Genomic DNA, 18,738 nt, shown 5'->3' with positions numbered 1-18,738 from the left:
AATTTATTAAATATTGTCCGTCTTTAATTTTACAAACATCTCACAGAACACCATCAAACCAAGTGGCATAAATACTACTAATACGAATGGCACAAGGCTACAATACTACAGTTTATTTGGACATTCTGCCGTCTAGTGGAAGAGCTTTGAATTGTTCTGACTGTCACCATACGTCACTGACACAGATAGCTCAAGAGTTTTAGGTGGATGGAGTGGTTTAGATAATGGATAGATGGATGGTTTTGGGTGACGCACTCAGGCAGAAGGTCGTGATAGTGAAGGTAAAATGTTATCCTTCGAGCCATCAGACCAACCAAAACATAACATTGAGCCAGATAGATGGATGGATAGATAGATAGATATACGGCAAAGCATCTTCTGTGTGTCTTTTGTATCTGACTATGTTTATTCATTCTGTGTGCTCGCCCGCCCATCCGTCGTCCAGCGTGTGACGTTACACTCTCGCTGAGTCTCGCGGGAGTTTATCGAGGCTAGCTTCAGCAGCCTCAGCAGACTAGCCGCTAGCTTGTATCTCGTCTGTCGCGAGTTGCTGCTGCTGCTCGCAATCTTGTTCTTGAGCAACAACAAGAACAGCAAAAACCAGAACCAGAACCAGAACCAGAAGCATCCCCATGGGACGCCATCGCGCCGCTATGCGTCCCGCACCTCCGGGCTCGTCTCGTTCGAGCTCGGCCCCACTGACGGACGCCTGAGCGCGGCTGTGATTTACAGGTAGCGTAGGTTGATGCTGTTCCTCGCAGGTTTATTAATAGCCGCCAGATCGCTGCTGGCTGCTAGCATCTAGCCGTGTTGCTAACGGCAAGCCTAGCTCCACAATGCGTTTTGAAAGGCGAGCTGCTAAGCGATGGCTTGAAATGTGACACTCGGACAAACGTCTTCTCACACGACGTCGCTCGTTTGTTGGGACAAATGGCACATTTGATAGATGTTTTGTTTTGTGGATTTTGTTCAGCTGAATGAGCAACGCTCGCCTTGCTAGCGTGAGCGGGCTAAAGTCAGACAGCGTTATTTACCTCATCGTTACACGTAGCTGCATGGTGAAGCATCATTCAAAACCTAGTACTTACATTTAAGGTATGTGTTTAACCTGTCAATCAAAGCGTACTTATTACATCATGTGTGTGTAGTTCCATTGGCATGGGAACAACATTAGCTGACAGATCTTTTAAAGTGATAAGAGTATAATTTTCTCATGACAAATAGTAAGAAAGTGACCCTTTAAGAGCGTCGAAACTGCACCAACTTCTGGCAAGCTCGTTGATATTAAGTCAGTAGGGTTCGAGATTTTAGCAGTGGCTTTTTTTGCTGAATCCGAGGTTCAACACCATCATAACTTTGTAAATCATTATTGTATTTTTTAAATGGCTGACACAATTGGAAATCTTGCAGAACAGAGAAGCATACATCAAATAATGCTATTGATCATTTTTACTTAATTCATTCCAGTCACTGCACGAAACAAAAGGTAAATCTCGGAATTAAAAAAAAAGCGTAATTTGAAAACTACAATACAATCCAATTTATTTATATCGCGCATTTCACAACATCTACAGCAGGAACGAAGAAAAGACATACAACAACAAAATAGACATAGTACAACAAGTGAAAGCAATAAATTAGGACAAAACACTGTATACAGTTGACACTGGAAAAAGTTGCGAAAATACATAGGAAGGAAAAAACTATGTCACAGTTAGGAGGCATTTGTAGTTGATCAAATTAATGAAATCAGTGTTGAAACGACAGAACATATGGTGATAACATGGTGGTAGTATAAACGTAATTAAAAGTTGTTCATGGTTGACGTTGTGCACATGTTTGTGTGTTTGTCAGGATGCGGCCTGTTATGTGTGGCCACGCCATTGCCGCCTGACCGCCACCAGGAACCATGGACGTCGCCGGGATCATGTAGCCACACACCGCAGGCTTCCATGATGCATCGCGGCCCATGAGCGCCGAACTCGGCACTCCGCTGTAAACGATCGGACGCGCGTGTGGCATTTCCCGCGTCTGTGCGGTCTCACAAGTCAGGACTGATCTGATTGGGCGTTGTCGGCAGGAGGATGAACGGTTCGCTTTTAACTCCTCCCAGCCCGCGGGCCACAAACTCCTCCCCCTTGCCCCCGTCGCCCTCCCCGTCACCGTCCCCGCCTTCGCCCTCTCTGTTGCCGCTGTCGCCCCGGCCGCCGCCGCTCCCTCCTCTGATGAGCCCGCCGCCCCCGACCCACCCGTCCTCTCTGTCGGACACGCCCACGCCCTCTCCCTCTCCTTGCCTCAGCTGGACTGAATTCTGCGAGCTTCACGCACGCGTGGCGGCCGGCGACTTTGCGCGCCATTTCCGGGCGTTTCTCTTGGAGAACCCGCACTACTCGTCCGACTCGGCCGCCGCCTTCTGCCGCCGCTTCATGGACCGCTTTGTCCGCCACTTCCAGAGCGAACTGGAGGGGGCGCCGCCACTCAGTGGCACCTCCGGCAGGGAGGAACTGGTGAGCTGGGCTCCCCAATCGGACGGCACCTCCCTGGAAGAAGAGGCGGCGTCCCCCTTGTCGGTGTCCGGAGGAACCGTCCCGCCCTGCTCCACCGCTAACGTGGGGCGGCCGGCCTCCAAACAGGCACCCACGCGCCTCCTGCTGGACGGCCGCAGCTGTGACAGATTTCAAGACCCCTACGCCCAGGGCCAGGTCCTGCCGCCGTCTTCGTCGTCATCCTGTTGCTCCTCCGTGGGCGGCAACAACGGCAGACGGGACGACAGGGGTGGCGCGGCTGCGGGCGGGAGCGGGGACGCGCCCGCCGAGGAAGAGGAGGACAGCTGGCCAGGTGCGGCGTCCATGGGGGAGGAAGGGGAGGCGGACGGACGGCAAGCGGAAAGTGGCGAGGTGGACTTCCCTGATGCCTCCCACGCGCCAAACACGCCCCCGCCCGGCTCCAAAGGGGGCGGCCCCGGCTCCGGCTCTAAAAACAAAGTGAAGAAGCGCTTCTCGCTGCGCAGCGTGGGGCGCAGCGTGCGCGGGAGCGTGCGCGGCATCCTGCACTGGCGAAGCTCGTCCAGCGACTCGGCGCAGAGCCCGCTGCCCGCCAGCTACAGCTACACCGTGGGCGTGCAGGACGCCGCCCTGGCCCGGAATGCCACCACCCAGCCTCCGACGCCCACCTCCTCCATGCCCGTGTCTCTGTCCATGCCCCTGTCCCTCCCCCACTCGTCTTCGTCCTCCCTGCCCCCGTCATCGTCCAGCAGCGCCACCTCCCTGTCGCTTTCCGACGCCGCCCGGGACCGCCGGCGGAGCAACGGCGAAGGCGGCGAGAAGGACAAGTGGAGCCACCGTTTGGAAAAACTGCGACTGACGCGGTCCCCGCCGCCTGTCCTCACCCCGAGCACCGCCTCCTCTGTGCTGCCACCTAGCAGCGCCGCCGCTGCCGTGGCGCCGCCCAGGAAGGTGGGGCGGCTGGTTCGGGAAGGCGGGGTGAGCGTCAGTTCATCCAACGATGAGCTGAGCGGATGTCACGGCTTCTCGGGCTTCTCCTTCGCTCTCCCGCTTCACGGCTCCGACAACAGCAACGCGGCGGCACAGGCGGCCGTGGCTCCGGCGGTCGCTGCGGCGGGCACCGGCAACGTACCCTGGAGGGGTGGACGCTGGCACAAGTGTCGTCTGGTCCTCCGAGATAGGGAACGGGAAGGCGAGCGAGGCGACGAGTACTACTTGGAATTCTTCATTCCACCCAAGGTATGACAATAATAATGATGAGCGTACGGCTCAAAATATTGCTGACGTTTGCGTCCGACTTTGACGCGGTCAGGCGTCCAAACCGCGGCGGACGGTGGCGTGCGGCGCCATCGTGGACGTGAGGAGCACGACGGCGCTGGAGGTTCCCGACAAGGAGAACAGCTTTCTGCTGCAGGTGAGATGCCGACGGACCTTTTCCGCCGACCCGCCGCCTTGGCGCTCAACCGTGCTCGCTTGTCAGCTGGAAGGCGCCGTCCAGTACGTGATTGAGACGCGCGACGCCGTCCAGATGAGGGCGTGGCTCAGCGACATCCGCAACGGAATCTGTCTCAGGTAAGGAGCTTCACGTGGCGTGTCACATGACACTTGTTAGTTAGAAACGACATCAGAGACGGAGAAGCTGCAAAATAACGTTATATAGGCCAAACGAATCTAAAATGAATTTGAGTCGTTTCTCTAAGGCCATTAGCGGAACCGTTAAGGGTGGAGCTTATAGATTCTGCAGGTTTTTTTTTTTGCTCGCGGCATGCCTACCGACGCGTGTGTCCCCCGCAGCAGGCAGGAAGACCCCGACGGCCTGCCGGACATCAGCGGCACGCCAGAGATTATCGACCGTCTGTCACAAGGTGAGCGCGGCCAAACGCACACGCCGCAACGCGGCGGCGCTTGCCTGTGGCTTGACTGCCGCTTCCTCTCCCACGCCGGCGCAGTGTGCTACGGCGGCGTGGTGGGCTCCTCCCCTCCCACGGAGCCTCTTCCGCCCGAATTGCCGCCACGAGCCCCTCTGGACGAACCCGACGCGCGAGTTCTCGGAGGGGGCGGGACTAGCCTGGGTACGCCGTTTGCCGAGACGCCGGAAGCTACAGGTGATGTAAATGCGGCGTATTTCCGAGCGTCCCGAAGCGGCCGGCCGGCCGGCCTGACGTCAGCGCGTGGGTCCTCCTGCGCAGGCTCCTTCCTTTTCTCTGAGGCGACGGCGGGCGAGGCTCCCGAGCACCCGCTCAGCGAGTGCCAGTGGTTCCACGGCACCTTGTCGCGCCTCAAAGCCGCCCAGTTGGTGTTGGCGGGCGGGCCGGCCAGCCACGGCGTCTTCCTGGTACGCCAGAGCGAGACGCGGCGCGGCGAATATGTTCTCACCTTCAACTTCCAGGGGAAGGCCAAGGTCGGTGGCTCGCCGCCGTCCACAAGCGTCGACATCCTCAGACACTCTCACACATTTGTAATTGATGTTGCCTCCCTTCCCGTCCCGCAGCACCTGCGCCTGTCACTGAACGAGGACGGGCAGTGCCGCGTGCAGCACCTTTGGTTCCAGTCCATCTTCGACATGCTGGAGCACTTCCGCGTGCACCCCATCCCGCTGGAGTCGGGCGGCGCCTCCGACGTCACGCTCATCAGCTTCGTGGGCGCCGCCGCCATCCGCCAGCCGGGTACGAGCCGGAGCACGCCGCCCGCGCCCCGCCTTTGACTCCCCCCCCTCCCCCATGCGCCCCGCCTATTTGCCGCGCGCCGCCGGCCGCCTCCCAACGCCCCTCCCACTTCTGACATCTTGTTGTGTTTGTCCGTCACTCGTCCTTGCAGGCCGGGACAGGGCAGGCAGCCGGCCTACCGTCTGTGATGTCATCACCACGCGCCATCCCGACTCTCCATCAACCCCCATCTCTGACTGTGTGTAAGTGACTCGTGTGTGTGTGTGTGTGTGCGTTGTGAAGGACTGTGAGAGTGCGTGTGATAGTGAGTAAGCATGAGATTGTATTTGAGCAAGAGATCGTGTGTTATGAGCGAGAGAGACAATGAGTGTGTGTTTGTTTGGGTGAGCGTGTCAGGGGTGTTTGTGTGTGAGAGAGTGCATGTCAAGAAAATGTGTGTGCGCAAGCATGAGGGTGTGTGTACGTGTGTTCCAAAGCTTTGTGCGTCCACATCACTCGTGCGTGATTGGCTGGATTGTTTGACTGTCCATGTAGGAAGCAACCTTCACTTCCCAAACAGGAAATAGAAACGTTCAGTGTGAGAGTTGACTGTTTCCATAACAACCTCGGCCTCCATCCTTCTCTCCCGACCTCACTTCCTCTCGCTAGCCCCTCCCCTCCCTCCTTCCGTATTCATACATTTTTTGTCATTTTTTTCTCCCTCCCTTTATTTATTTTTTTCCCCCTCAGACTTGACCAGCAGACCCCGTAGCCCCCCCCAGCCACCCCCAATGCCGCCGGGACGTCCGCCGCCCCCGACGCCGCCCCAGGAGAGAGGACGGGAGACGGAGACGGAGACGACAACGGCGGCGGCAGCGGGAAGTGGCGGCAGCGGGGCGGGAAGCGGCGGGGCGGCGGAGGACTGGGATGACCGGGACACTCCGCTGCGCCAACTGGAGGCGGCGGCGGCGGCGGAAGGAGAAGAGCTGGAGGCCGCCCGGGCGCCCCGAGCCGTGGACAACCAGTACTCGTTCTTCTGAGGAGGAAGTCGTAACACTAAATGAGCGAGAGCCAGAGCAGACGAGACGGACACGCGGGCGAGAGCATCTCACGACACTAATGAGCGCCACGCTACGTTGGGCTCAGCGTACACGCGTACCTCACACGACCGCCGCCTGACCTTCACAAACACCTCATACAAGCCTGCGCATGTGTGAGTCGTTGACTTCCTGTGTGTGTGTGTGAGTGTGACTGTATTTGTCCAAATGAGTGTCTGTGATTGTGCGTTAATGAGTGTGTGGCGTTTTTTTTTGCGTGTGGGAGCTCATACTTACCTGATGCGTTTTTTTAAGTCCAGCCGATGATGTCATCGCATCATCACCCGGCGCCTCTCGGTTGGTCGTGGTTGTTTTTTGTTTGTTTTGTTTTTTTACCTCGGCGTCTCTCAGCGAATCGTCTGGTGGCTGTCGCTGTCCACGCTGGCAAGAAGAGTCTTGATTTTGTTTTGTGTTTGTGTGCTTTTCATTTTGGGGGGTGGGGAGGGGGACAAACAAACACGCATCTCTCTTCATCCATACAGCAAAAACTTGACTACTTGTGCCTTTTCTGTGTCATCTCTGCTCACTTTAGTGCTTTTTTTGGTTTGTTTTGTTCTTTAGATTCTTTTTGCTTTCTTTGAATTCCAGATGTGGTCTGTCTGTCCGTCGTGTTGTTGGTCGGTCTCATAACTCTTTGTGCCTTTCTCCTCCTCCTCCTCTTCTTCTTGTCGTCGCCGGGACCGTGTGTCGATGGCGGCGACTGTGCGTCCCCCGCTCATTAGTTTCAGGTACTACATTGAATTTAATGATTATAAATATAGTGAAATGTTAACACTCGTTGTGTCTTCATTTTGTCCACGCTGACGTGCACAATAGTCACACATCAAATGGACGGTGAGGAGGGGAAATACTTGATGATGCAAAACATCAGCAAACTAAACATTTCTCTTGAGGAACCGCACACAACAGTTACGGGTCAACCGGGGCACCAGGCCGCTGCCAACGCAGATGGATGTCACTATATAACCACACTTTCCATTAAGGCTAACGATAAAGCAAAATTAAAAACATTTCTAGCATACCTATTTTTAGATGAACGGGATGAGTAGTATATAGTTAATGATGAGTAATGTTAGCTAGCTTAGTGACTCGCCCATCAAAACTTTGACTTGCGCTGTGGCTCCTCTGACAGGTGCGACCATGGTGGGGCATGACATTTCAACACCGGAACTCGTGGGTGGGTGGGTGTGGGTGTACGTAACATGACTGCCCACATCTCAGTCTCCATAGATCTGGATGTATGCATGTTGATGCATACATATGCACGCAGCACTTCTGCATTGACTTAGGCTTCCTGGTGAGTTTTAAATCCACTCGCTGTCTGTCCTAATTGCTATTCATCTTAAGTTTTACATCTCATTGTACTTCGCAAAATTCCGAAAGGTAACTATTTACAAACTATTTTAGTTTGACATTACTTTCAGTTGACAGCCAAGGGTGGTATTGAACAAAATGGCGGCCCTCTGAGATGGATAAAACCTTAATTCGTATTTCAAGAATGCAATATTAATCAAACTGTGTTTTAGGGGCACATACAACATATTCTTGCAAAGATTTTTTTTGTTTTATTCCTCTTTAAATCATCAAATCAAACTCAGCCATTTAAATTTCATACTTTTGATCCCAAATGTGAAATACGAAAAATCAGTTTAATTAAAAAAATGACAGATGAGACACATTTTCGTTTTCTTTTGTCGATTTCCAGGTGAAAATTGAAAACAAATTACACGGATTCTCATTAAAGTGACTTGTTTACCATATCTCTAAGTGATTAAAATTGTTTGGCGATTCATTTTGCCACCATGGAAGTGCTCCGCAAATGACGTGCGCGCGCCCGTATGCGTGCTTGACGGATGATTGACGCAGCTGCTGCGCACGCGCACGCTGCCTCCCGTCCATGTTGTGTCGGCGGAAGGAGGGGGCTAACTGCTAACGGCTAGCCTAGCCCGCGTCCTCCTCCCCCCTCGTCTTCTTATCGAATTCCGTCTTGTTGTTCTGGTCGGAGGTCGCGAGGACATGTCCTGGGCTCGCCGCCCCACCAGGCGGCCGCCGAGCGCCGTCGAGGCTCCAGTAGCTCTTTTTTAAGCTAAGACAAGCTAACGTTAGCGTGTGACGATGAGCGACGAAATGTCTCCTGACTTCGTGTTGATGCGCCTCTTCGTCTCGTCGGCCGAGTACGACCACCTGGAGCACCTGGACCGCCAACCCGAACACGTCACATCCGGGAAAGCCGGCCTGGCTCACGGCGGCTTCGATGTGGACTCCGGCGGGCCCACGCCGGGCCTCCTCGGCTCGGCGTCCCCGCACTACAGCTCGCCTCTGCCCGGCAAAGGCGAGCTAGAAGGCCGGCTACTGTTGCCGGAGGCCCCCCCAGGCTCCGAGGAGGAGGACGACTTGGACTTCAGCGGGTCGGGGGGACCTGGCTCAACGGCGCAGTTGATGGTATTCCGGAACCGGATGTTGGACTTCGGCCTGGAGCCATCCCCTTTGGAGGGGAACGACACCCGGTGGGTGGACTCTTCAGAGTCGGGTTCCGGTCCGGCCGATTGTACGGAGGAGCGAGACATCCGCTGCGTCCCGTCTTCTGAGGAGAACCTGTCAGATCCGCCTGGGCCGGTCCTCTGCCACCCGCTGTCTAAGTGGCCCCAGCTAGGTCTGGGGAAGAACTGTGGCGCCGGTGACGAGGAGCTGGTCCTGGGTCTGAACCATAGACCGGATCAGGCGGGAGGTGGGGAAGGCGATGACAGCGTAGCGACCCTCCTTCCTCGGTGCTCTTGTCTCCTGGCCACCAGTGGGATGGTACCGGGCGAGGATCCGAGCGAGACCAGTGACGCCCTGCTGGTCCTTGAAGGCTTGGATGCGGACGGACACGTGGAAGAGTTGGTTCCGTGTAGGAGGGTGGGGCCGGTGTTCTCCAGCGGAACCCTCAGCGGGCTGATGCAGCAGGTCCACAGACTGGCGGGCGAAGCGGGGGTCTGCACCCATCAGACGTGGAGGACCCCAATGGCCGGCCCCGGCCCCGCCGGCCCCCTCCCGGACTGTCTTCGAGCATCCCCTGCTGGCCCCGCGTCCCCCACCCCAGAACCGCGGCGTCGCCCGCAACACCAATCCCGCTCCCAACCCCAGAGTCGGGCCACCACCCCCAAGCTGGGCTCTGCCACGGGGGGCCGATCTGTTTCCCCTCTGGTGGTCCTGGAAGGGGATCTGCAGGGTGGGGACAGGACGCCCAGGTGCAAGTCCAGGAAAGGCGGGTCCCTGAAGGTGCGCCTGAGTAAACTGTTCCGGACCAAGAGCTCATGCGGGGGTGCAGGGGGCCACCTGGACAAGAGGCCGTCCCTCGCCTCGTCCACTTCGTCAGGGGGGAGTTTGGTGGACGTGTGGGGGTCCGCCAGGTTGTGGGGGTCCACCTGCAGCAACATGGAGGACGGCGGCAGGTAAGAGGTCAAAGGCAGATGCGGGTTGGTTGCGATTGTGACGCGATAACGATCACTTCCTGTTTGTCAGGCTGCAGACGGCCACGCTGACGTGCTCGCCGCCCTTCACCGGTGAGCACACGTGACATGCTCACATGCAGCATCCTCCTCTTTTGGAGCGCTTAGCCCTTCATAGCGGTGATGTCACTTCCTGACGTCTGTGTGATGTCACTTCCTGTCCTCTCTATCTCTATGTGTGAAGGTGAGACGGTCTCTCTGGTGGATGTGGAGATCTCTCGGAGGAACTGTCTCCACCCTCCGACTCCTCCACCTCCACCCAGACGGAGCCTCAGTCTGCTCGGTACTGTTTCTTCCTCCTCATCATTTCTGCTTCCTGTTCCACTTTACCTATTCTTCCTCTTCTCCTTGGGTTTATTTGTTGGTATTGCTTCTAGTGCCCGACTGATAAGGCATTTTTGAGGCTGCAGAAAAAAAATTCCAGTTGCCGATAAATGGCTAAAGAAATAGAATAACTGGTTCCTTCATGCTGACAACAAAAGATATTGTACTTTTGATTGTTTTACATTATTTTGTGCTTTAGTGTTTTTTTTTTTTAACTTAACAACAGAAAGGAACTTTCAAGTAAAAAAAAAAAACATGAACTGATGCCATTCAAATGAAACGGGGCGGCATCTTTTTGTGGTTTGTTTTTAAAAAGTTTCCTGTCAACAGTTTCCTGCCTAGAAATGTGGGTCACTCTCCACAGACAAATGACAAAACACCCAAACTCTCCTGCTATACGCGGCGGATTTAAGCACCTGTTATATACTGCAGGGTTGTAACTGCACACATTCTTAAATTAGTTAATATTGACTATTTTGAGTTTTCTTCACTTAAATTGATCAATCATCGTTGGTCTTTGACTGTGCCCTTTTTTTTTTTTTTTTTGCGAGTCAGGTTAAATCCTTCCAGAAGTAATGACATGAACAAGAAAAGTTTGGGGTGTACCCCGCCTATCGTCTCCCCAAAGGCAATTTGTCCATTTGAGTCGTCCTCATATTCATGAAAGCCAAATGACGATGACCCACCTGCAGCCAACCAAAGATTCCGTTTGTGTGTGTGTTCTCGCAGATGATTTGGGGGGCCCCCCTCCGCCGCGGATTCCGTTGTCCGAGTGCGTCGGTGGAGCGTCGATGCAGTCCCTGCCCCCCCGTCCCATGGGTGCGCCCCCCTCCCTGAGCACCATCCAGCACAGCCTGAGTCTTAACGGTGGGTCACGTCCCGGCTTGATTCGATCATCGATTAATTGGTGCGCCTCTGAAATATGCTCAAGTGTAAATATTATTCGATTTGGCCTCTTTGGCCCACGTAATTCGTAGGTGCCTTGAGCGAGGCTGTTATATGGCTGTGATCTTTCTATGTGCTATAGCACTCTTGGCACACTTACCAGTTGAATCCACTTAAAATGGTGGCGTCATATGGGATACGCACTTTATCTCATGTTCAACCATAGAGGTTAAAAAAAAAAAAATGATGACAAGCCTAGTTACCGCCTTCCTTTAGTGCTGACTTTGCCGCCGTCTCACCTCAGACTCATTCCTGCGGGGGCTGCCCAGGCCCGTCCCTCTGCGGGCCGACGCCCGGCACCCTCCGGCACCCCGCCCGGCGCCCCGCCGCCCCCTCAAACGTCCCGACGCCGGCAACTTCGCCAGCAGCCTCCGAGAGCTGGAAAAGGTCAGGCGGGCGGGGAGGTCGCGCGTGGCGCCGCCGGCGGCGACGACGACACGCTTGCGTGACGGTGTGCGTGTACTTGCAGTGCGGCTGGTACTGGGGTCCCATGACGTGGGAGGACGCCGAGATGAAGCTGAAGGGCAAAGCGGACGGCTCCTTCCTGGTACGCGACAGCTCGGACCCACGCTACATCCTCAGCCTGAGCTTCAGGTCACAGGGCGTCACGCATCACACGCGTATGGAGCACTACCGAGGTAACGCCCGCCCGCGCACGACGCCGCTGCGATGTCTGGCTTGTGACGGCAGGCCTGTGCCCCCCCCCCCCCCCCCCCCTTAGGCACCTTCAGCCTATGGTGTCACCCCAAGTTTGAGGACCGCTGCCATTCGGTGGTGGAGTTCATCGAGCGCGCCATCGTGCACTCCAAAAACGGGAAGTTCCTCTACTTCCTTCGCTCCCGAGTCCCGGGTAGGCCGGCGCTCATCCCGCAGACGTCAAATCGAAATAGACCCCGCCTCTGGGGTCCGCGCCCGCCCCGCCCTCGCTCAATGGCGCTTTTTTTCCCCCTCCCGCTTTCAGGCTTGCCGCCCACGCCGGTGCAGCTGCTGCATCCCGTGTCCCGCCTGAGCAGCATCAAGTCGCTGCAGCACCTGTGTCGCTTTTGCATCCGCCAGCTGGTTCGCGTGGACCACATTCAGGAGCTGCCGCTGCCCACGTCAGGCTCCGCCCACCGCTGCCGCGGCGTCCGTCGCAGCGCTCGCTGAGCTGTCGTGTCCTCCTGTCCGCAGGCCGCTGATCGCCTACCTGCGCAAGTTTTACTACTACGACCCCGAGGAGGAGGTCAGCGCCGCCAAGGAGGCCGGCGACACGCAGACGTAGCGAACCGGCGCGCCCGCCAACGTGAGTCCAACCCATCAGAGGCCGGCCTTTCTTTCCAGCGTTCTTGTACACGCCGCAATGTTGACGCTCGGCCTGAAACACAATACAATACAATTCCATTTATGCAGCGCCAGCGTGGGCACGCCACCTTCGTCTTCGCACCCGATGGTAAGCTGCCATCTGTGAGGTGCCAGTGACGTTTGTTTTGAATTGCATTCGCGTAGCACGTAGCATTCAACATTCGGTTTGCTTCAGAAACCTTTCTTTTCTTGGATTCATCGGCAGCTTACCCGTCGGTGGTTGAATAGCTCAATAAATCGTGGCGCCTGCTGATGGCCTTTTCAATCACCCCCCCCCCCAATGCCACCACCATACGCTATCCTGCTATTAGCGCTTTCCAGAATTTGGAAGGAAAAAAATGTTTTGCGCACCCCGGGGTTCAACAGCAAACTTCAAGCAGGCAGTAACTCAACTTTTCAGCTGTCAACATTGTCATTATTTTTTGGGGTGACATTGCAGGATGAACTTGAAGCTGGACAGCCAGTCAGCTCCCCTCGCTACGTCCTGTACGTTTGGATGACCTTCCTATGAGCTCTCTGATTGGCTGCTGAGGTCACCGGGAGGAAAAGAACAAACTCCTCAGCTTCTGTCGCCGCCGCCGGGATTTTGGCAAGGACGCTAACTGCGGGCGCTTCCTGGAACCTTCAAAATAAAAGTTGTTTTCGGGACATTGACGCTCTCGCATGTAAAAGAAGGCCGAGCCGCATCCATCCCGGTGAGTGACATCCAGAAAGTGGGCGGGGCCCAAACATTGAAGATGTCACTTGACTCGTGCTGGGACACGCCTCCATGATGATGTCATAATTGTGAGCTGTCAATAAATGTAGGCGGGGCTCCCCGGCCTGCTTCCTGTTTGTGTGAAACAGCGTGTCAGTCAAAAGGGTCGAAGGTCAGGTAAATGTGTAACGGGGCGCAAACAGCGCGGGGAGGCGGAGCTAAATGCGCTCCGACGCAGGAAGCGCCGCATTTTTTTTTTGCCAGGTTCATTCCAGAGACGCCATGATAAACGTCAACAAGCTGCTCATTATCTTGGTCGGCTTCATCTGCGTGGAGCGTGCACGTGAGTCTTGCGCACACACGAAGGGGTTCAGCTCTCGGGGTCGTTAGATCGTAAAAACGACTCGAGCACCGATGCTCGACAGAAAAACGGATACTGTAAATGTCATGATGCTTTTGCTTGGGAGGCAAAAAAATGCACGGGTTTGGGCCACAAAACACCCAAATAAGCAAGAAATTGCGTTAATAAAAATAATTGGGGCATGCCGTGGGAATAAGTGGGACACTGGATGAAAAAAAAAGAAATTTCCGCCCAAATGTGCTCAAGTCATTTTGCCAAAAGTTCATCACGCGCGAGCGTCCGATATTGTGTGATATATATATTTTTTTTATTATTAATATTTTGCGGATGCATTGTTTCCCCAAAAACACCAGAAAGACGAAACCAGTGGGGGGGTCGACCTTATATTCATCAAAATCCATTTTTTTGGGGAGTGTGATCGCCTGCTCACACTACATTCCTTGTCGGGAAGGCCACGCCCCTTAAAGATAAACATGCAACACTACAGTAAATACACTTCATAAAACCAGTTCATCTCTTGACATTCTTTTCTAGTTTTTATACAATTTTGTGTTTTGATGGGCTGGAGCAAATTGTTTGCATTCGGATTCATTTCACATGGGGAAAAATAGATTCAAGGTTCAAATAACAGCAATGATGCCGAACAACAACTCTTCAGTTGTACACACAGATACCAAAAGGATGACACAAGAACTGTCGCTCGGTGCACTTGACAGATTGCGACGTCATTTTTGCTCACGGGTCCGATGACCATTTGGCGTTCGCGGGAACCGAGTTACAAGCCAGGCCATCACAAAACAACGTCCCGCTGTCGTCGTGTCACAAATTTGCCATCCAGACCAAAGTCCAAATAAACAAAACCTGTTTTCAGCCCCCTTTTTTTATTTATTTTTTTTTATTTACCAAGTTTCTAACTTTGACGCGTGTTGAAATCCTGGAATGAATCTACACACACACACACACACATGTACAGTATTTCCTGACGCGATGCGTGCGTGTTGGATGTATGTACGTGTGTGTGTGTGTGTGTGTGCGTGCGCAGAGGGTGTGAGGTGTTTCGCACGCTTGGATCGGTCATCAGCCAGCTGTGCCGAAGAGCTGGGCGACGTTGATGAAGAAGACTGCTGCCTCAACCCTCACTATGCTTACCTCACCCAAGATGGAGACTGTCAGTCCTGCGGGTCGGTAGGCGCACGCACACACGCGCGCGAACGGTGATGTCATGAAGCAGCTTGTTCTCGCGTGTGTGTGTGTGTGTGTGCCAGTCCTCCAGCATGGTCCGACTGGTCGCAATGGTCACCGTGTACAACCCTGTGCGGGGCAGGCGTGACCCAGAGGAGCAGGAAGTGCTCGAGCACTGACCAATCAGAGTGCCAGAACGCTGCAAAAAAAGAAGATTCGCTGCAGACCAAACCCTGCAGTGGGACATGCTGCGCTGGTACGCACGCACATGCAAATGTCAAAATAATAAGATACCAAAAGATGGATTACGTAAACGAACACCCTAAGCGAGGAAAAATATTTTGGGGAAATCGACGGATTGGGCCACATGGTTTCTAGGTGAGGTCCAAATGGATTGTTTATTTCAAGAAAGAATCATCATAATGCACTCACGTGTGGGGGGGAAAATGCTTACAAATAGTATACTTGAATTAAATTTTCTTTTATTTCCTTTTGGCACTCTCGCCCCGGGCCATTCAACTCATGGGCGGGGCCAGTGCTTATCCAGCACCAATCAAATTGCTTGTTGCGTTTTAAGAGCAAAGCAGCACATTGTGTGAGACGGAATTTGCTGCGTTTCAGAGGGGTGGGGCTCGTGGCTTCCGTGGTCCGCGTGTTCCGTGACGTGCGAAGGCAGCGGATTCCGGAAGCGGCGGAGACTTTGCTCCGCCCCCCCCGAGTGCCTCTCGGCCTGCGTGGGTGCCAGCGACATTGAGCTGTCGTGCGATTCCCCCGGCAAGTGTCCAGGTGCGTGTGGCTTATGTTTGGGTTTCTGATCAAAAGATGAATTGAATCACGTCTGTTTCAATACTTTTGCTCAAAGTAGCACGAATGAAGAAACTGCACTTCTCATCTTTTGATCGTAAACCCAAATGTCTTCAGTATACAACACAAATGTTCTTGCGCGTGCGCGTGTACATTTCCTCTGTGTGCGTGTGGATGCACGGGCAGTGCACGGCGGCTGGTCGTCGTGGTCGTCGTGGTCGTCGTGCTCTTCCGCGTGCGTGCGCGATGACGTCGACCCGCCGTCCAAACAGCGCCGTCGCTCCTGTTCCGACCCCGCGCCCTCCGTTGACACGACGCCGCCGGGCGACGGTTGCCCCGGAGACGACGTCCAGCTTCTGAACTGCACCGACGTCCCAAAATGTCCCGGTAGGTCAGTCGGCAGCGCGTTTCCCCCCCCAGACACGTTGGACAAGTGGACGGCGTGAGGGGCTCGCAGGCGCAAGGTTCTGGGTTTGGATCAGAGTTTGCTGTCGGAGCTAAGCTCCTCCCTTTTTGATGCACTTCTCCTTAGTGGATGGCAACTGGGGGGAGTGGTCGCCACCAGGACCTTGCTCCGCCAAGTGTGGGGAGGGGCTTAAGCTAGCCATGAGGCAGTGTGATCAGCCCGCGCCCAAATATGGCGGACGACTCTGCGTGGGAACCAACGCGCGCTCCTATACATGTCACATTACCTGCGCCGGTATGCACACACACAAACTCGCACACCCACACACACACACACACACACACACACTGACGTGAGTGCGATTGACAGTTGATGGCTCCTGGTCCGGGTGGTCCAATTGGGGCGAGTGTTCATCTTCCTGCATCTCGGAAGGCAGACCTCCCGTCAGGAATCGTCAGCGCTCCTGCTCTAGTCCTGAGCCTTCGATCTTCCCTGCAGGTGAATGTTGCCATGGCAACAGCAGACACACACACACACACACACACACACACACCCACACAAGCACGCACCAGTGGCAGGCTGTGGATTTGTCACATTGGGTGCTTGGACCAAAACAAAAACAACTTTTCCATAAAATAGTCATACTTACCTGAGATGCTGAATATTATTCATTATAATATTAATGTCAACATATTCATGTGTTTTGCTCGTCGAAGTTGACTCTGACAAGTTTTGCTTCGTAAATAAAACATATTTGATAAACTGAAAAGGTTTTTTTTGTAACGTTCAAATTTACTTAATTTGTTTGATGGAAAAAAGTGGTGTAAAAATATTGAAAGTAGTAGTGTTATTTTTCAGCATTCACATTTATGTACAACTTTTAAAAAAAGACCAATTTTCATTCATTGTGTTTTTTTACAATAAAAAACTGAAAATATATATTTTTGGAACATTCACATTCATCTGCAGTTTTTGTTTAAAAAAATGGACAATTTTTAATGCCTTTTTTTACATTGAAAAAAATATTTTTAAATCAAATGCAGTCTGATATTTGGTAACTTTAAATTTACTTTTTTAATTAAAACGTTTTTTTTTTTTTTTACATTTAAAAACAAAAATGTGACATTTTGTAACAGTCACCATTTATTATGTTATCTTTCATTTTGTCTCCTATCATTTATACACATATATGTACAGTACAAATGCATTGTTGTTGCAGGCGAGGGTTGCCCTGGCGACAGCAGTTCCATGGAGGCCTGCCTCCATCTTCCGCATTGCGCCGGTACGAGTGCTCGCCGGCCCATCCCGCACCGCGTCCACGGCCCTGACGTCTGTCCTTTTGTCGGCAGTGGACGGCGCGTGGGGACCCTGGTCGGCCTTCTCGGCCTGTCCGGTCACCTGCGGCGTCGGGCTGGTGGTGTCGCGCAGGAACTGCGACAGCCCCGCCCCCAAACACACTGGCAAGCCGTGCGCCGGCGACCACCAGCGGACCCGTCTTTGCAATACCGACGTCCACTGTCCGGGTGCGTCCTGGCCGGCCGGCCACGTCTCGCGTCTTGGCACCGGTGCCTTGAGATATCGCTTGACCGTACGCGTTCCGTAGTGGACGGCGTGTGGTCCGAGTGGGCTGCGTGGCAGAGTTGCAAGTATCCCTTCCGGAACCGCGTCATCCGCTGCAAACAGATCGGCGGAAGTCAAAGTCGCGAGCGCAGATGTTTGAATCGGGAGCACGGCGGCGCCATCTGCGGAGGGGACGACCTCAGCATCAGCCAGCACAGGGGATGCTACGACGTCAACAGCTGCAATGGTGGGCACGTGCACGCCGCATGGGACATCTCACAGTAGCTCTGCTGCTTTTCATGTGTGTTTTTTTTTTTTCCCCCCCCATGTTTATTTGTGTGTGATGTGTCTGACGGTGTGTGTGTGTGTGTGTTTGCATTTATGTTCGTGTATGCGAGTGATTGTGTCTGTTTGTGTGTGATCTCTTCATGTGTGTGCATGTCAGTCAAAGGCAACTGGGAGGGCTGGGAGCCGTGGTCTCTGTGTGAGCCGCCGTGTGGAGGAAATTCTGTGCGCATCCGATTGAGGAAATGTTCGCCAGACTACAGCGAATATCGGTACGAACCGCAGACGTCTTCAAAGTAGTCGCGTAATGCCGCCCACTCGCCATAGCAAGAAGTGAAGCCGCTGGCGGCCATCTTGCGCTGCCACTCGCCAAGTCCGCCTAACTCGAATACATTGACTTCCCTGCGGCGTTTTCCCGTTACTTTCTGTCTACATGGCGAAAATGTTACCGCGCGTGCCCAGAGGCAGCCATCTTGTGTTGCCACTGTTATTGACAACTTCTGTTGGATTTTGGCTGAAAACACTGTTCAGTGCACTCTTTGCATTGTCCATAGAATACAATATAGTACAATTTGATGTGGTATATAGCGCATTTCACAACAGCTACAGTGGCGAGTATGCGTCATTTTTAGTCCATCATAATTAAGTCTGCGGGCCACTGGCAGCACAGGTTATTTTAAGATGTCCCGATAAGAGCGTTCATGTGGTCACATGACCTCACGCACATCACATGGCCTCCAACCATCAGCACAAATGCCAATGATCGGCTAAGGCAAGTCAATTGATATGGCCCTACTTGCTTGCGCGTGTATGCATGTTCGTGAATTTGTGTGTTTTTAACTGTTTTTGTGCGTCAGCCCCACTATCGGTCGTCTGGAGCAGCCGGCCGTCTTCGTGGGGACGCCGCTGTTGGACTGCGGGGATTTGCCACCAGAGGGCGGCACACAGGAGGTTCAGCCTTGTGTCAATGTGCCCGCCTGCAACTGATGTGATCGATATGTGTGTGTGTGGGGGGGGGAGGGGGGTGTTTATGTTCTCAATAAAATTGTGACGCATCACTGGCGTGGCTTCCTTTGCGGGATTAAGAGCAAGAGTG

The 18,738-nt window shown here is 53.9% G+C and overlaps 3 protein-coding genes across 7 annotated transcripts; all 3 read left to right on the top strand.

Moving 5' to 3' along the window:
- Positions 1-369: 369 nt before the first annotated feature.
- sh2b1 (SH2B adaptor protein 1) lies at positions 370-7,018 on the top strand. 4 transcript variants are annotated; one of them, XM_086056829.1, is made up of 10 exons: positions 383-732; positions 1,855-3,743; positions 3,817-3,918; positions 3,985-4,076; positions 4,299-4,369; positions 4,454-4,609; positions 4,694-4,905; positions 4,996-5,170; positions 5,322-5,412; positions 5,900-6,062. In XM_086056829.1, the coding sequence occupies exons 2-10, from the start codon at positions 2,085-2,087 to the stop codon at positions 5,919-5,921; spliced, it is 2,580 nt and encodes an 859-aa protein (XP_085912955.1). In that variant the 5' UTR covers positions 383-732; positions 1,855-2,084; the 3' UTR covers positions 5,922-6,062. The 4 variants fall into 4 exon arrangements, with proteins under 4 accessions (XP_085912954.1, XP_085912951.1, XP_085912955.1 ...); XM_086056828.1 differs by lacking the exon at positions 5,322-5,412 and having other exon boundaries at positions 370-732; positions 4,302-4,369; positions 5,900-7,018; XM_086056825.1 differs by lacking the exon at positions 5,322-5,412 and having other exon boundaries at positions 376-732; positions 5,900-7,018.
- A 1,071-nt stretch (positions 7,019-8,089) lies between these two features.
- LOC147134147 (suppressor of cytokine signaling 7-like) lies at positions 8,090-13,181 on the top strand. 2 transcript variants are annotated; one of them, XM_086056839.1, is made up of 10 exons: positions 8,090-9,680; positions 9,751-9,791; positions 9,922-10,020; positions 10,791-10,928; positions 11,251-11,393; positions 11,476-11,644; positions 11,728-11,856; positions 11,968-12,103; positions 12,177-12,288; positions 12,787-13,181. In XM_086056839.1, exons 1-9 carry the CDS (start codon positions 8,362-8,364, stop codon positions 12,265-12,267), a joined length of 2,265 nt encoding a protein of 754 aa, XP_085912965.1. In that variant the 5' UTR covers positions 8,090-8,361; the 3' UTR covers positions 12,268-12,288; positions 12,787-13,181. The 2 variants fall into 2 exon arrangements, with proteins under 2 accessions (XP_085912965.1, XP_085912966.1); XM_086056840.1 differs by lacking the exon at positions 9,922-10,020 and having other exon boundaries at positions 8,091-9,680.
- LOC147134146 (properdin-like) lies at positions 13,122-18,700 on the top strand. Its single transcript, XM_086056847.1, has 12 exons — positions 13,122-13,387; positions 14,448-14,586; positions 14,671-14,843; positions 15,209-15,373; positions 15,578-15,778; positions 15,924-16,091; positions 16,167-16,295; positions 17,017-17,079; positions 17,147-17,320; positions 17,401-17,604; positions 17,803-17,914; positions 18,500-18,700. Exons 1-12 carry the CDS (start codon positions 13,267-13,269, stop codon positions 18,627-18,629), a joined length of 1,779 nt encoding a protein of 592 aa, XP_085912973.1. The 5' UTR covers positions 13,122-13,266; the 3' UTR covers positions 18,630-18,700.
- The last annotated feature ends 38 nt before the right edge of the window (positions 18,701-18,738 follow it).

The sequence above is a fragment of the Filicampus tigris genome, chromosome 16 (assembly GCF_054856515.1).
Source record: "Filicampus tigris isolate MCC_2025a chromosome 16, RoL_Ftig_1.0, whole genome shotgun sequence".
Taxonomy (NCBI): Eukaryota; Metazoa; Chordata; class Actinopteri; order Syngnathiformes; family Syngnathidae; genus Filicampus; species Filicampus tigris.
The sequence above is the reverse complement of the archived record's forward strand: the minus strand, read 5'-3'. Positions and strand labels throughout refer to the sequence as shown.

Excerpts from the sequence above, each read along its gene's own strand:
- sh2b1 (XM_086056825.1), top strand. The coding sequence starts at position 2,085 with ATGAACGGTTCGCTTTTAACTCCTCCCAGCCCGCGGGCCACAAACTCC. Across the intron at positions 4,370-4,453 it reads TATCGACCGTCTGTCACAAG|TGTGCTACGGCGGCGTGGTG; the intron begins GTGAGCGCGGCC and ends ACGCCGGCGCAG. Across the intron at positions 4,906-4,995 it reads ACTTCCAGGGGAAGGCCAAG|CACCTGCGCCTGTCACTGAA; the intron begins GTCGGTGGCTCG and ends CCCGTCCCGCAG.
- LOC147134147 (XM_086056839.1), top strand. The coding sequence starts at position 8,362 with ATGAGCGACGAAATGTCTCCTGACTTCGTGTTGATGCGCCTCTTCGTC. Across the intron at positions 9,792-9,921 it reads GTGCTCGCCGCCCTTCACCG|GTGAGACGGTCTCTCTGGTG; the intron begins GTGAGCACACGT and ends CTATGTGTGAAG. Across the intron at positions 11,857-11,967 it reads CCTTCGCTCCCGAGTCCCGG|GCTTGCCGCCCACGCCGGTG; the intron begins GTAGGCCGGCGC and ends TCCCGCTTTCAG.
- LOC147134146 (XM_086056847.1), top strand. The coding sequence starts at position 13,267 with ATGCGCTCCGACGCAGGAAGCGCCGCATTTTTTTTTTGCCAGGTTCAT. Across the intron at positions 13,388-14,447 it reads CATCTGCGTGGAGCGTGCAC|AGGGTGTGAGGTGTTTCGCA; the intron begins GTGAGTCTTGCG and ends GTGCGTGCGCAG. Across the intron at positions 14,587-14,670 it reads GGAGACTGTCAGTCCTGCGG|TCCTCCAGCATGGTCCGACT; the intron begins GTCGGTAGGCGC and ends TGTGTGTGCCAG.